Source organism: Mustela nivalis, assembly GCF_964662115.1.
Source record: "Mustela nivalis genome assembly, chromosome: 14".
Classification (NCBI taxonomy): domain Eukaryota; kingdom Metazoa; phylum Chordata; class Mammalia; order Carnivora; family Mustelidae; genus Mustela; species Mustela nivalis.
In genome coordinates this window covers 46,436,317-46,447,639 of record NC_139033.1, presented here as the reverse complement: position 1 = coordinate 46,447,639, position 11,323 = coordinate 46,436,317, and the positions used below count along the sequence as shown (strand labels likewise).

General features: G+C 44.3%; 2 protein-coding genes across 6 annotated transcripts in view; one reads left to right on the top strand and one right to left on the bottom strand.

Moving 5' to 3' along the window:
• The first annotated feature begins 262 nt into the window (after positions 1 to 262).
• ARK2N (arkadia (RNF111) N-terminal like PKA signaling regulator 2N) overlaps positions 263 to 11,323 on the top strand; it is a 91,023-nt gene continuing 79,962 nt past the window's right edge. For 2 of the 5 annotated variants that reach the window (XM_082699299.1, XM_082699303.1), the window contains exon 1: positions 1,145 to 1,271. The gene's annotated coding sequence lies outside the window, so the exon portion shown is untranslated. Of the gene's footprint in view, positions 661 to 972; positions 1,272 to 11,323 lie in introns of those variants that run through there. The other 3 variants (XM_082699302.1, XM_082699300.1, XM_082699301.1) reach the window with 3 other exon arrangements.
• On the bottom strand, positions 1,063 to 4,611 carry LOC309848122 (uncharacterized protein). The gene is made up of 2 exons (XM_082699304.1): positions 3,831 to 4,611; positions 1,063 to 3,590 (listed from the first exon to the last, which is right to left on the bottom strand). Exon 2 carries the CDS (start codon positions 1,664 to 1,666, stop codon positions 1,268 to 1,270), a length of 399 nt encoding a protein of 132 aa, XP_082555430.1. The 5' UTR covers positions 1,667 to 3,590; positions 3,831 to 4,611; the 3' UTR covers positions 1,063 to 1,267.

Genomic DNA, 11,323 nt, shown 5'->3' with positions numbered 1-11,323 from the left:
GTCAGCATAAATGAGTGAACTGGGGCAGCCGAAGCACCTGGTATGAAGGGTAGTGTTACCCCAGGTGCCAGCACGGCTCCTGAAAATGTAAAGACCTCTTACATTTTCTCCTCAAGCTCTTATTTATTTATTCATTTACTTCTCAAAACCCTGACTTTGGGAGCACCAGCTAGACTTCGAGTTGCGTTTTTGTTCTCCGAGCCTTCTGAGCCCTGCACGGGGCCAGGTGGTCGGCGCTCACTTCACCTTTCCTCCAGGTCCCGCGTACAGCACGTTCCTTTCCATCACAGACCTGAAGGGAGGGCCTCGAGAACTCAGAGCACCCGGGCGCGTCCCGCTTCCCACGGTGAAGTGCAAAAGAGAGGAGTGACTCTGCAGAGGTGGAATTTGGGGCGTTGGCAACGCGCGGAGGGGCGGAGCAGTCTCTCCCGGCGGACCCTGTCTCACCAGCAGGTGGCGGTCTATCCGCCAGGCCCGCAAGGTAACCGACCAGAAACTTGAACGGGATGCTGATGCCACTGCAAGACGCGCACAGCGGAGTCTCCTCGAGCCGAGCTGTCGACATCCGGAAAAAGTGGGGAGAGAAGAGAGCGGACTCCTTGCTGGAGTCACTCAAGGATTCGGACACTACGAGCTTCATTCGGGAAGGGTTCAGAAGGGGTGAGTACTGAGAAGCGCGCGGAAAAGGGAGTGTTGTCCTTCTTTTAGGGCATTGTCCTTGGCTTGCACTGACTGGTTTCCAGTCCTCTGGGAAGGGTGTTTCTGGAAGGGAGATCCCTGATCAGATGGATGAGCGCGGGAAAGAAGCCCGGGAAGCTGGTGCCCGCGCGCCGGGCGCTCTGCAGCGGGAGGAGCGCGGATTCCTTTCCACCAGATGGCGCTCTCTGGCTTTCCCTTGGCTTCCCGCTCCAGTCCCTGGAGGCTGCCGCCGCAGCGGCCACTCTAGCCGATCCGTGCGGGCTCTGTGGTTCCGGGCGGAAGTGAGGCGCCGAGCGGAACGGCCTCTGGTGACATTTTCTCCGGGCGGCGCGGACGAGTGAAGGGACTTGGTGGTGAAGGCTGTGGAGGTGGCGAAATTCGCTTTAGCTTCGGCGGGGCTTTGACCTCGACCCTCTGCTCGCCGCTGGGGCTTCTGCTGAAAAGGAGAAGGCGGCGGTGGCCGTCGCGTCCCGAGTCACCGCGGCCGGGGGAGTCCCGGCCGGGGGGTCGGTCCGTGCCCCGACGGGGCGCGCGGAGCGGGCGAAGAGGTGCAGAGCTGTTGCGGAGCTCAGGTGAGCCGGGAAGGTGCGCAGGGCTGGGGCCCGGCTGCGTCCTCGGGAGGGGTCGGGTTGGGTCGGAGGGGTACGGGCCGCGGGTGTAGGCTCTGCGGCGCCGGGGCTGCGGGGTCGTGACGGGCCCGGCGGGCGCAGACTGTTCGCGCCCGGACTTGGCGGGAGGCACGGCCCGGGTGGGGGCCCCCGACGAGAGCGGAATCGCTGGACGCCTTGTTCGTCCGCCCGCGGGTGACCCTCAGGTCCTCCCGGCCGGGGCGAGCTGGCGGGTCGAGCTCCCTCTCGCCTTCCCCGGGCCGCGGATCTCTCTCTCCCGGAGCTGAGAGGAGGCTGGTGGTGCGGCTGCCCGCGAGCCGCGCGGGAGAGCGGCTTTTCGGCCCTGAAGTTGTCTTCATGCAACTTTACGGCGCCCCAGCCCGTGGGAGAAGCGGCGGCAGCAGCCCTGCCAACTCTGCCAGCTCCGCGAGCCGGGATCTGGCGCCGACACCTGCCACTGCTCCCGGGAGCCCGGGCGGCCGCCCCAGTGCCGCGGTTGCCGGGGCCTAGGAGGAGGGAGAAAAGGCTTCCTTTGGTTGGCGCCGCCTGCCTCTCGGTGCTTCCACCACCTTCGGTCGGCAGACGCCGCCAGTCGATGGGAGGGATGTGTCAGCCTCCAAAACTGACCTCTTCTGGACAGTTTGTCAACTTTATGTAGAAAATAGGCGCAGATGTAAACTGACGGGCCCCAAGTTAAAGATCATTGTCTTCTTTGACTCTTCCCGGGGAGTTTTCACTTCTCCCCACTAGTACTCCATGCTTTGTAACTTATTTTCTTACAGCACCGACCTCAGTTTATTGTTGGGGCCGCAGTTCCCACGAGAAACCGCAGGTCATTCATTCTCTTAAGTCCTCTCGGCTGTCGCAGAGTAGAGGCTTGCAGGTTGAACGAATGAACCTCTGTCTCTACTTGTTCTTCCTGATCGAACCGCTTGAGCAGTTTATGCTTACATGTGCTTTTCATTTCTTGACTGAGCTTTTGCTTTCTGAATCCATCCACCCAGTAGGATGAAAATCCCACTGATGATGCTTTGTCAAGGTTGGACCTCTTAATTACAAATACATCTGGCAGTTTTGCTTAGGCTATTATTGTGTAGTGTCGTTGGGCACATGCTAACAGTTTGAATCACTTCCTTTCTTCTCCTGGGATATTTTAAGGATGGAGGCTATTAACTTTCTAATGTAGTTTTGCTGATGCAGGCAATCTGAATTCCTCCAGTAAGAGCATTGCCTTTTGGTTTAACAAGCATTTTTAGAGGCTTACAATTGATAGTTATTACCTGATGTCCTGAGGAGTCAAAATGCTAACCGTTTGTTAGTGGGAAGTGTAATATTTTGGCTGTCTAATCTGGCCAATCCGATGCTTCAGTTAGTGCTTTATGCACAGTAGGTGCTCAGTAAATATAAAATTGAGTTAAGTTTTAATTTAGGAAACTGAGATGGAATTTACTGCAATGACCTATGCTGCTTTAAAAAGAATCTTACTGAAATTTCATGCAGTTCCATTGAGAAATAAAAATATTTTTAGCCATTTTTTTAAAAGATTTTATTTATTTGTCAGAGAGGGAGAGAGAGCGAGCACAGGCATACAGAATGGCAGGCAGAGGCAGAGGGAGAAGCAGGCTCCCTGCCGAACAAGGAGCCCGATGCGGGACTCGATCCCAGGACGCTGGGATCATGACCTGAGCCAAAGGCAGCTGCTCAACCACCTGAGCCACCCAGGCGTCCCATTTTTAGCCATTTTTAAATCAGAGTGCTTTTCAGTATCACTGTACTCTTAAAACTTCAAACCATGTTTATTTTTCATAATAACCTTTTGTAGATATAAACTTCAAAATAAGTGGGGTGCCTGGGTGGCTCAGTTGTTAAGCGTCTGCCTTTGGCTCGGGTCCTGATGGATTGAGCTCCATATTCCACGGGAAGCTTGCTTCTTCTCCCACTCCCCCTGGTTGTGTTCCCTCTCCCGAGTCTTTCCCTGTCAAATGAATAAATTAAAAAAAGCTTCAGTATAGATAGGTGTGTGCAATATGAGAGGCAGAGAGAAACTTCATGATTTCTTTCTTTTTATTTATTTATTATTTTTAAAAAAGATTTTATTTATTTATTTGAGAGAGAGAGAGAGATCACAAGTAGGCAGAGAGGCAGGCAGAGAGAGAGGGGAAAGCAGGCTCCCTGCCGAGCAGAGAGCCTGATGCAGGGCTCGATCCCAGGATGCTGGGATCATGACTTGAGCCGAAGGCAGAGGCTTTATTTAACCCACTGAGCCTACCCAGGCGCCCCCAGCTAAATGATTTCTTTTTTCTTTTTTTTTTTTTTTTTTTAAGATTTTATTTATTTGTCAGAGAGAGAGCGCGAGCGAAAGTGAGCACAGGCAGACAGAGTGGAAGGCAGAGTCAGAGGGAGAAGCAGGCTCCCTGCGGAGCAAGGAGCCCGATGTGGGACTCGATCCCAGGACGCTGGGATCATGACCTGAGCCGAAGGCAGCTGCTTAACCAACTGAGCCACCCAGGCGTCCCCCCCAGCTAAATGATTTCTTAACGAAAAAAATTTTTCTGACATCTTTTTGTGAAAAAAGAATGGAGCTGGAGACTTTCCTCACTGCTAGCTTCATGTTAAGTTCACAGTGTAGTTGTTCCATTGCTCACTAATTTAGTTTACATTTACTCTTAAGTGCATTTATGAAAGTGTTCTAATACTCTTTGTCTTGTACTCTCTGTGATTAATCCAAGATCTGTATATTAAAAATAAATTCAGCTTAAATTTTAATTTAATGCAGTTCTTTTGGAATTGAGTGCTTAGTATATGTCCTTCAAAGCTTTTATTTTGTAAGTGACATTGGTACCTTAAGTCTCGTTACTATATGACTAGTAACTTCTCCGGGCTTGTGTAACTTGTAAACTCATTTTTCAGGGAGTTGTTTTGCTGGGATCTTCAGTCTTAAGAGTTTTGTTCTGACATCTGCATGAGTAAACTCGATGTATATGTAGTTAGAATGGTTTTATCTTTCTTTTAAAGTTTGGTACTGGTATATATTAGAGACTCAAACCCTGTGTAATTTCAGTGAATCATCTTAGACCTTCCTGTAAAACATTAAAAATGTTCTACCTTTTAAAAATTTATTTATTTATTTATTTGACAGAGAGAGAGAGAGAGAGAGAGAGACAGAGAACGCGAGTCTGTGTGTGCCCACACCGCAAGCAGCAGGAGGGGCAGAGGGAGAAGTGGACTCCCGGCTGGGCAGGAAGCCCATGCCAGGCTGGATCCTAGGACCTAAGCTAAAGGCAAACACTTAACCGATTGAACCACCCAGGCATCCCCAAAATCTGCTACTTAAAAAAAATTTTTTTTTTTTTAATTTGAGAGAAAGAGGGAGAGAAAGCATGAGAGGAGAGAAGGTCAGAGGGAGAAGCAGACTCCCCATGGAGCTGGACGCCCGATATGGGACTCCATCCCGGGACTTTAGGATCTTGACTCGAGCCAAAGGCAGTAGCTTAACCAACTGAGCCACCCAGGCAGCCTGCTTCTTTTACAAAGTTTTTATTTTTTAAGTAAATACTACACCTAATGAGGGTTCAGGCACACAATCCCGAGATTGAGTCATATGCTCTATGGATTGAGCCAGCCAGATGCCCCTCAAAATGTGCTATTAAGTGTGGTCTTTTGAACCATACTGATTATGGTATTCTGTATTATTTTAGGAAAGAATCTGGGCCAAATAAATTTTCTTAGCTGTAGTGAAAATGAAATAGACATTAATAATTGGGGAAGAGCTACTGAAAACTTTGAGCAAGCAGAGGACAACACATTCAGGTAGAACCTCTTTATTCTTACAACACTAATTTATTGATTGCCTACTGTGTGTCGCTAATGCTCTAGTTGCTAGAGATATACTGGTGAAAAGGACTGACAAGGTCCTGATGCTAAAAGAACTTAAACATTTAAACATTTAAACCTGAGTTTAAGATGAGTTTCCAGGTGGGCATTCCAGCCTAGGTAACTGCTTACCCAGAGTCATGAGTATCAGTCTTGGCTGGTTAAGTGTGGCCAGTGCCTTGAGTTCACAAAGGGATAGGTTGTGAAGGTACGTTAGTCTGCTAAAGTGTTTTTTTTTTTTTTTTTTCTTTTAGGGGAAAAAGCTCAGGTGGAATATGAAGGATGGGCATTCCTTTTGAAAAATTTTCTTCATCCTTCTGTTCAATGAGTAGAAGTGTTACTGGTTTAATTTTATTATTATTATTATTTAAAGATTTTATTCATTTATTTTGATACACAGAGAAATCACAAGTAGGCAGAGAGGCAGGCAGAGAGAGGGGGAAGCATGCTCTCCGCCCAGCAGAGAGCCTGATGCGGGACTTGATCCCAGGACCCTGTGATCATGACCCTAGCTGAAGGCAGAGGCCTAACCCACTGAGCCACCCAGGCGTCCTTATTATTATTATTTTAGAGTGAGTAAGCGAATGAGTGAGTGGAGAGGAGCAGAGGAGAGAGAATTTTAAGCAGGTTCTATACTCAGTGTGGAGCCTTATGCTGAGCTCAGTCCCAAGACCCAGGACCCTGAGATCATGACCTGAGCTGAAATCAAGAGTCAGACGCTCAATCAACTGAGCCATCCAGCTGTTCCACTGGTTTTCTTTTTTATTTTGGGTTTGATTCTTATTTGTCAGACTAATTTGATAGTACTTTTCTTTAGGTTTTAAATTCCAGTTTTAAGTATAAATTTGATTGTTGTCATGAAACTTTTTTCTAAATCCTTTTAGGGTTTATCTTTTTTTAAGGGGTTATCTTTTTTTTTTTTAAAGATTTTATTTATTTATTTGACAGAGAGAAATCACAAGTAGATGGAGAGGCAGGCAGAGAGAGAGAGAGAGAGAGAGGGAAGCAGGCTCCCTGCTGAGAAGAGAGCCCGATGCGGGACTCGATCCCAGGACCCTGAGATCATGATCTGAGCTGAAGGCAGCGGCTTAACCCATTGAGCCACCCAGGCGCCCCAAGGGGTTATCTTTAAATTGTACCTACCTTTCTTACTCTTTCGGGGCTCATGGTAGGGGAAATAAACAGTGTTTTCTGCTTCTGTGTGGGCAGCCTCAGCACAAGTGGGATTGATGTTTAGTCAGTTTGCACACTCAGCCTACAAGTCCTTGTGGTAAAAGAAAGGAGCAGGGTGAAACTAAAAAGTATTTTATATTCCTTCTGTATTTCTGGGCTAAGGGAGGAAATGTGTGTTGTATATATTAAACATACTTTTCATAACACTTTAGTAACAGATGATAATACTAAACGTAGTTTAAAAATAGCAGAAAACCAGTATGACTCAGATTTGATGATTGTCTTGTTTAGGATTTGTGGCTTTATAGTGTTCATTTTAAGTTTTGTTTCTGTTCTCTCTCATGTCTTCATTCAAAACAGGGACCTCTGCTTCTGTCACTTAATAGCCAAAAGATAGATGGTATAAATCCTGTTATTAATTTGACTTGATTCAATTTTGAAACAACCTGGATGGTATTTTCTAGTTAAGATTAGTTAAAAGTAGAAACCTACCACATAACTGCCATGTTTGTTTGTGGGGGTGTTTATACCTTTTTAAATCGGAAGCCCATTTACTGAGTACTTAGGTGCCAGTTGGGGATGGGTAGAAAGATGAAAGAAAATTTCTGCATAAGGTACTCAAATCTAGTGAGCCAGATGACCTTTAAGTTTCTTTCCTGTCCTAAAATGTGAAGAAAAGTAGGTTATAGCAGAAAAACGTATAGCGAAGTATAGGATGGAGTTAGTCTTTTCCTTTATAAAATCATTTTAAATACGGTATTGGAGAATGACGTTTTTCCTAAATAGGTCTCTAAATGTGAAAGAAAATGATTGGAGACTTGAGTGTTCTTTTTTGGACTGCCAGTTCATTTACAAAATACTTTTTCCTCTGCCTGGAATTCAAGTCCATGTATTAGTAGTAAATTAGTTTTGATTGTTCAAAGAGCAACAAAATTAAATCTTTAAAAATTTATAGCAGTCATTCCTAAGAATTTGGATAAACTAGGCTTGTGCTTAGGTAATCTAGAATTTTAAGTTTTCATTAGCATGATAAACATTTGGGAAACAAGATACTGACTGAAGTGTCCAGAAGTTATTTTATACTGAGTTGTCTGGTTTAAAGAAAAACAACAGCAACAACAACTTTTATGCTAGGTGCCTTATAATTAGAGAAAGGTATTGTTGGGGATAGGGAAATTGGGTGTGGACTAAAACTCTGGGAAAACAGGACTGTTTTCCTTTCTGTGTTAAGAACAAAAACCTCATGTGGTTAAGATTTTAAGTGGTATTCTGTCTGCCCTAGTTTTAACCTAGCATAGAAGCATCATTTATTCTTACATCAGGGCTTTATCAAGGATTTCCCATTACTTTATTCCACTACAGTCCATCAAATAATTGCTATGTTAAGTTTTCGGCACCATTTAGCTAGGGGACCTCAGGTCCTGGCATATGATGACCCATCTTTATCCCATCTTTATGTGTACTGTATTTTGAGGGAGATAGAAATGGCCAGAGCAGAGCTCTTGGAGGAAATCTGGATTTACACTGATAGTGCTTTTGAGTACTTGGGAGGGTCTCATATTAGCCGTGGTGCATTCTTTGCATGTGGTAACTTCCTTGGCTCTTGATGCTGGTTTATTCACAGCCTGGGGCTGGGCCAGTTGCATGTCAGTAGTGGTGGTATCTGCAACATGAAATGATTTGAGCAGCCATTATCACTCTTGGCCTATTTATAGAGGTTGTATCACTGGAGGAAGGTTGGCTGGCAAGCAAGCAGAGCTGCTGTCTTCCCATGGTCTCACAATTTATATTTCAGTCTAGGTGGGCCAAATCCATTCAGCTGCATTAATTTCTAATGTTTCTTTTCTGTACTCCAATTTTTTAGCACTTCAGTTTCTTAGTCAACTTCACTCATGAAGGAAAAAAACCCAAATAACTATTACCACACTGAAGATAATTAGCAATAATTTCTTACTATCATATGATATTTAGTGTTCACATTGTTCCATTGTCTCCTAAATGTATTTTCATACTTATTCAGACTGAGTCAAAAAGGTCTGTGTATTGTTTGGTAATCTAAAGTTTCCCCCTACATTTTTTCCCTGGCAAATAACTTGAAGAAACAGTTTTCCCCATTTGAATTTGTCAGTTACATTCCTATGGTGGTTTTAAACATGTTCCTCTGTCCCTCGGTCTCTTGTTATTTGGTATTAGGTTTAGAGGCTTGATCAGATTCAGTTTTTATACTGTGTGTGTGTGTGTTTGTGTGTATTTTAAGATATTATTTATTTGACAGAGAGTGCAAGAGCGGGAGCGCACACACAAGCAGAGGGAGTGGGAGAGGGGGAAGCAGACTCCTCACTGAGCAGGGAAGCTGACGTGGGGCTCCATCGCAGGACCTTGGGATCATGACTCAGTCCCAAGGCAGACACTTAACCAACTGAGCCACCCAAGCACCCCTGTAATGTATATTGTTTCTTTCCTTTTTCTTTGAAGGGGCAAAAATATACCTTGTTAGATCATGTTGAGTAGTTGTATGAGGAGGCACATAATGTTTGGTTCTCTGTGGTGTTAGCAGCTGTTGACACTCATTGCTGAGCTGCACTTAATTACTCCTAATTCCTCACTCTGAATGCCTTTCATCATTCTCATTTCTGAGGCTTTTATACTGTACCTTGTTTATAGCCTCTTCAACCTCTTCCTTTTGAGAGCTAAGGGAAGGGATGAGTTGCTGTGGGGAAGAGGGCTGTTTCCGTTACATCATTATATTGTAGTGGTTTTATTTCAGTCCTGATCTTTGGTTCCTGGACTGTGCATATTATCCATGCTACCTGCAACTTCTTAGTGAAAAAACTAACCCCAAATACAACAAGTAATCAAAAGAAGTCCTTTGGGAGCAAAATTTGTTTTGAGATATTGGTGCTTACTAAGGTAAGACTACTATTATTATTAGAGTAGGTTAGTGGGTGCCTGGGTGGCTTAGTCAGTTAAGCATCTGCAGCTGGCTCAAGTCATGATTCCAGGGTACTGGGATTGAGTCCTGCATCGGGCTCCCTGCTCAGTGGAGAAGTCTTTTTCTCCCTCTGTCCCTTACCCCCAGTTGTGCTCATGTGCCCTATCTCAAAAGAAATAAAATCTTAAAAAAAAATTGAAGTGTGCATATATAAAAATTAGAAAAAAAGATTGATTTTTCTATTTCAAAAGATTTGGCAACATCACTGTTAAAGACATAGTGGATTCTCTTCCTAGAACTGGGGGCTTTGTTTTGATTTTTAGTAAGATAATTCTACTTTTACCTTATTTGTGTTATGTTGCCTAAGAAATTTAGTTTAGTTGTGTTTATTTTTGCATCTTTATGCATCAGTTCACAAACATTTATATATAGTATTCTTTTTTTTTTAAAAGATTTTATTTATTTATTTGACAGACACAGATCACAAGTAGGCAGAGAGGCAGGCAGAGAGAGAGAGTGAGGGAAGCAGGCTCCCTGCTGAGCAAAGAGCCCCATGCGATGCGGGGCTCCATCCCAGGATCCTGAGATCATGACCTGAGCTGAAGGCAGAGGCTTTAACCCACTGAGCCACCCAGGTGCCCCTATATTTAGTATTCTAATTAAGGAAAAATACCAGGTTATTAGTGGTGTCCGTTTTTGTGTTAGGGCTTTTTTTTTAAGATTTTGTTTATTTATTTGACAGAGACAGCGAGAGACGGAACACACCAGAGGAAATGGGAGAGGGAGAAACAGGTCTCCTACTGAGTGGGGAGCCCGATGAGGGACTGGATCTCAGGACTCTGGGATCATCCCCTGAGCTGAAGGCAGACGCTTAATGATTGAGCCACCCAGGTGCCCCTGTCTTAGGTTTTATGTGGAAAGGAGAGTTACATTGTCAGAAGTCATGTTGACTTTATGTAATGGAAAATATTTTTATATACAAATTGATAGTTCCATTAAGCAAACAAGGGGTTTCATTAGTGGTCTTGGTGATTTTTAAAAATGATTCAGTTCAGTTTAACAAAGATTTAAATATTGTATATAAGGGAAAAGACCGTTAAGTATTAGGAACTGTGAATGAACTGAAAACAACGTAATCAATGTCTTCAGAGGAGATTGCAATATAATGGGGCTGGAGGGGTAGGTAAAAACATTTGCATAAGTGACTGGTTTCTTTTTATTACTTTCTTCATACTGTGCTGTTCCCCCCCCCCCCCCCCATGTTTAAGGTTAACTAACTCTTAATTTCTTGGGCTTAAATTTTCTGTCATTGCTGTGTGTGTGTTTGTTTGCTTTAAAAATCACCCTCATAGCAGTGTATGTGTTGTGTGCTACAGTCAGAAAAATCAGGTAATTTATTAGGTGCTAATTTTTTTTGGATGATTATTTATACTGTGATTCTCTTCCACCCTTAGCTTGTCATATTATCTGTATCCAACTTCTCTGACACTGTAGAGTCACTTCATAATCTTTGACAGTTGCCCACACCAGCAGGAAGTAGGCTTACAAAACTGAAAGCCCTGCTTCATTCTAGTTTTATCTTCTTGGGTTGCAATTTGTCTCTTGGTCTCTGTCTTCTGTTCATGTTTATATTTTAAAAAGTAAAACCATGCAAAACTTCAAAACACCTTAACTTGGGCCTTTTCTTTTAAGTTTTTGGGTATAGGGTAGGCAAAGATAGGTAAAGAACTTAGAAAGTGGTTTTAAAGACCCATAATTGGGGGCGCCTGGGTGGCTCAGTGGGCTAAAGCCTCTGCCTTTGGCTCAGGTCATGATCCCAGGGTTCTGGGATTGAGCCCCTCATCGGGCTCTCTGCTCAGCAGGGAGCCTGCTTCCTCCCCTCTCTGCCTGCTTCTCTGCCTACTTGTGATCTCTGTCTGTCAAATAAATAAATAAAATCTTAAAAAAAAAAAAACAAAAACCCATAATTGTCATGGAATTTTTTTTTAACCTTCGTCCCAATTATTAGGAAAGTTATTACTACTGCAAGTGAGTCAGT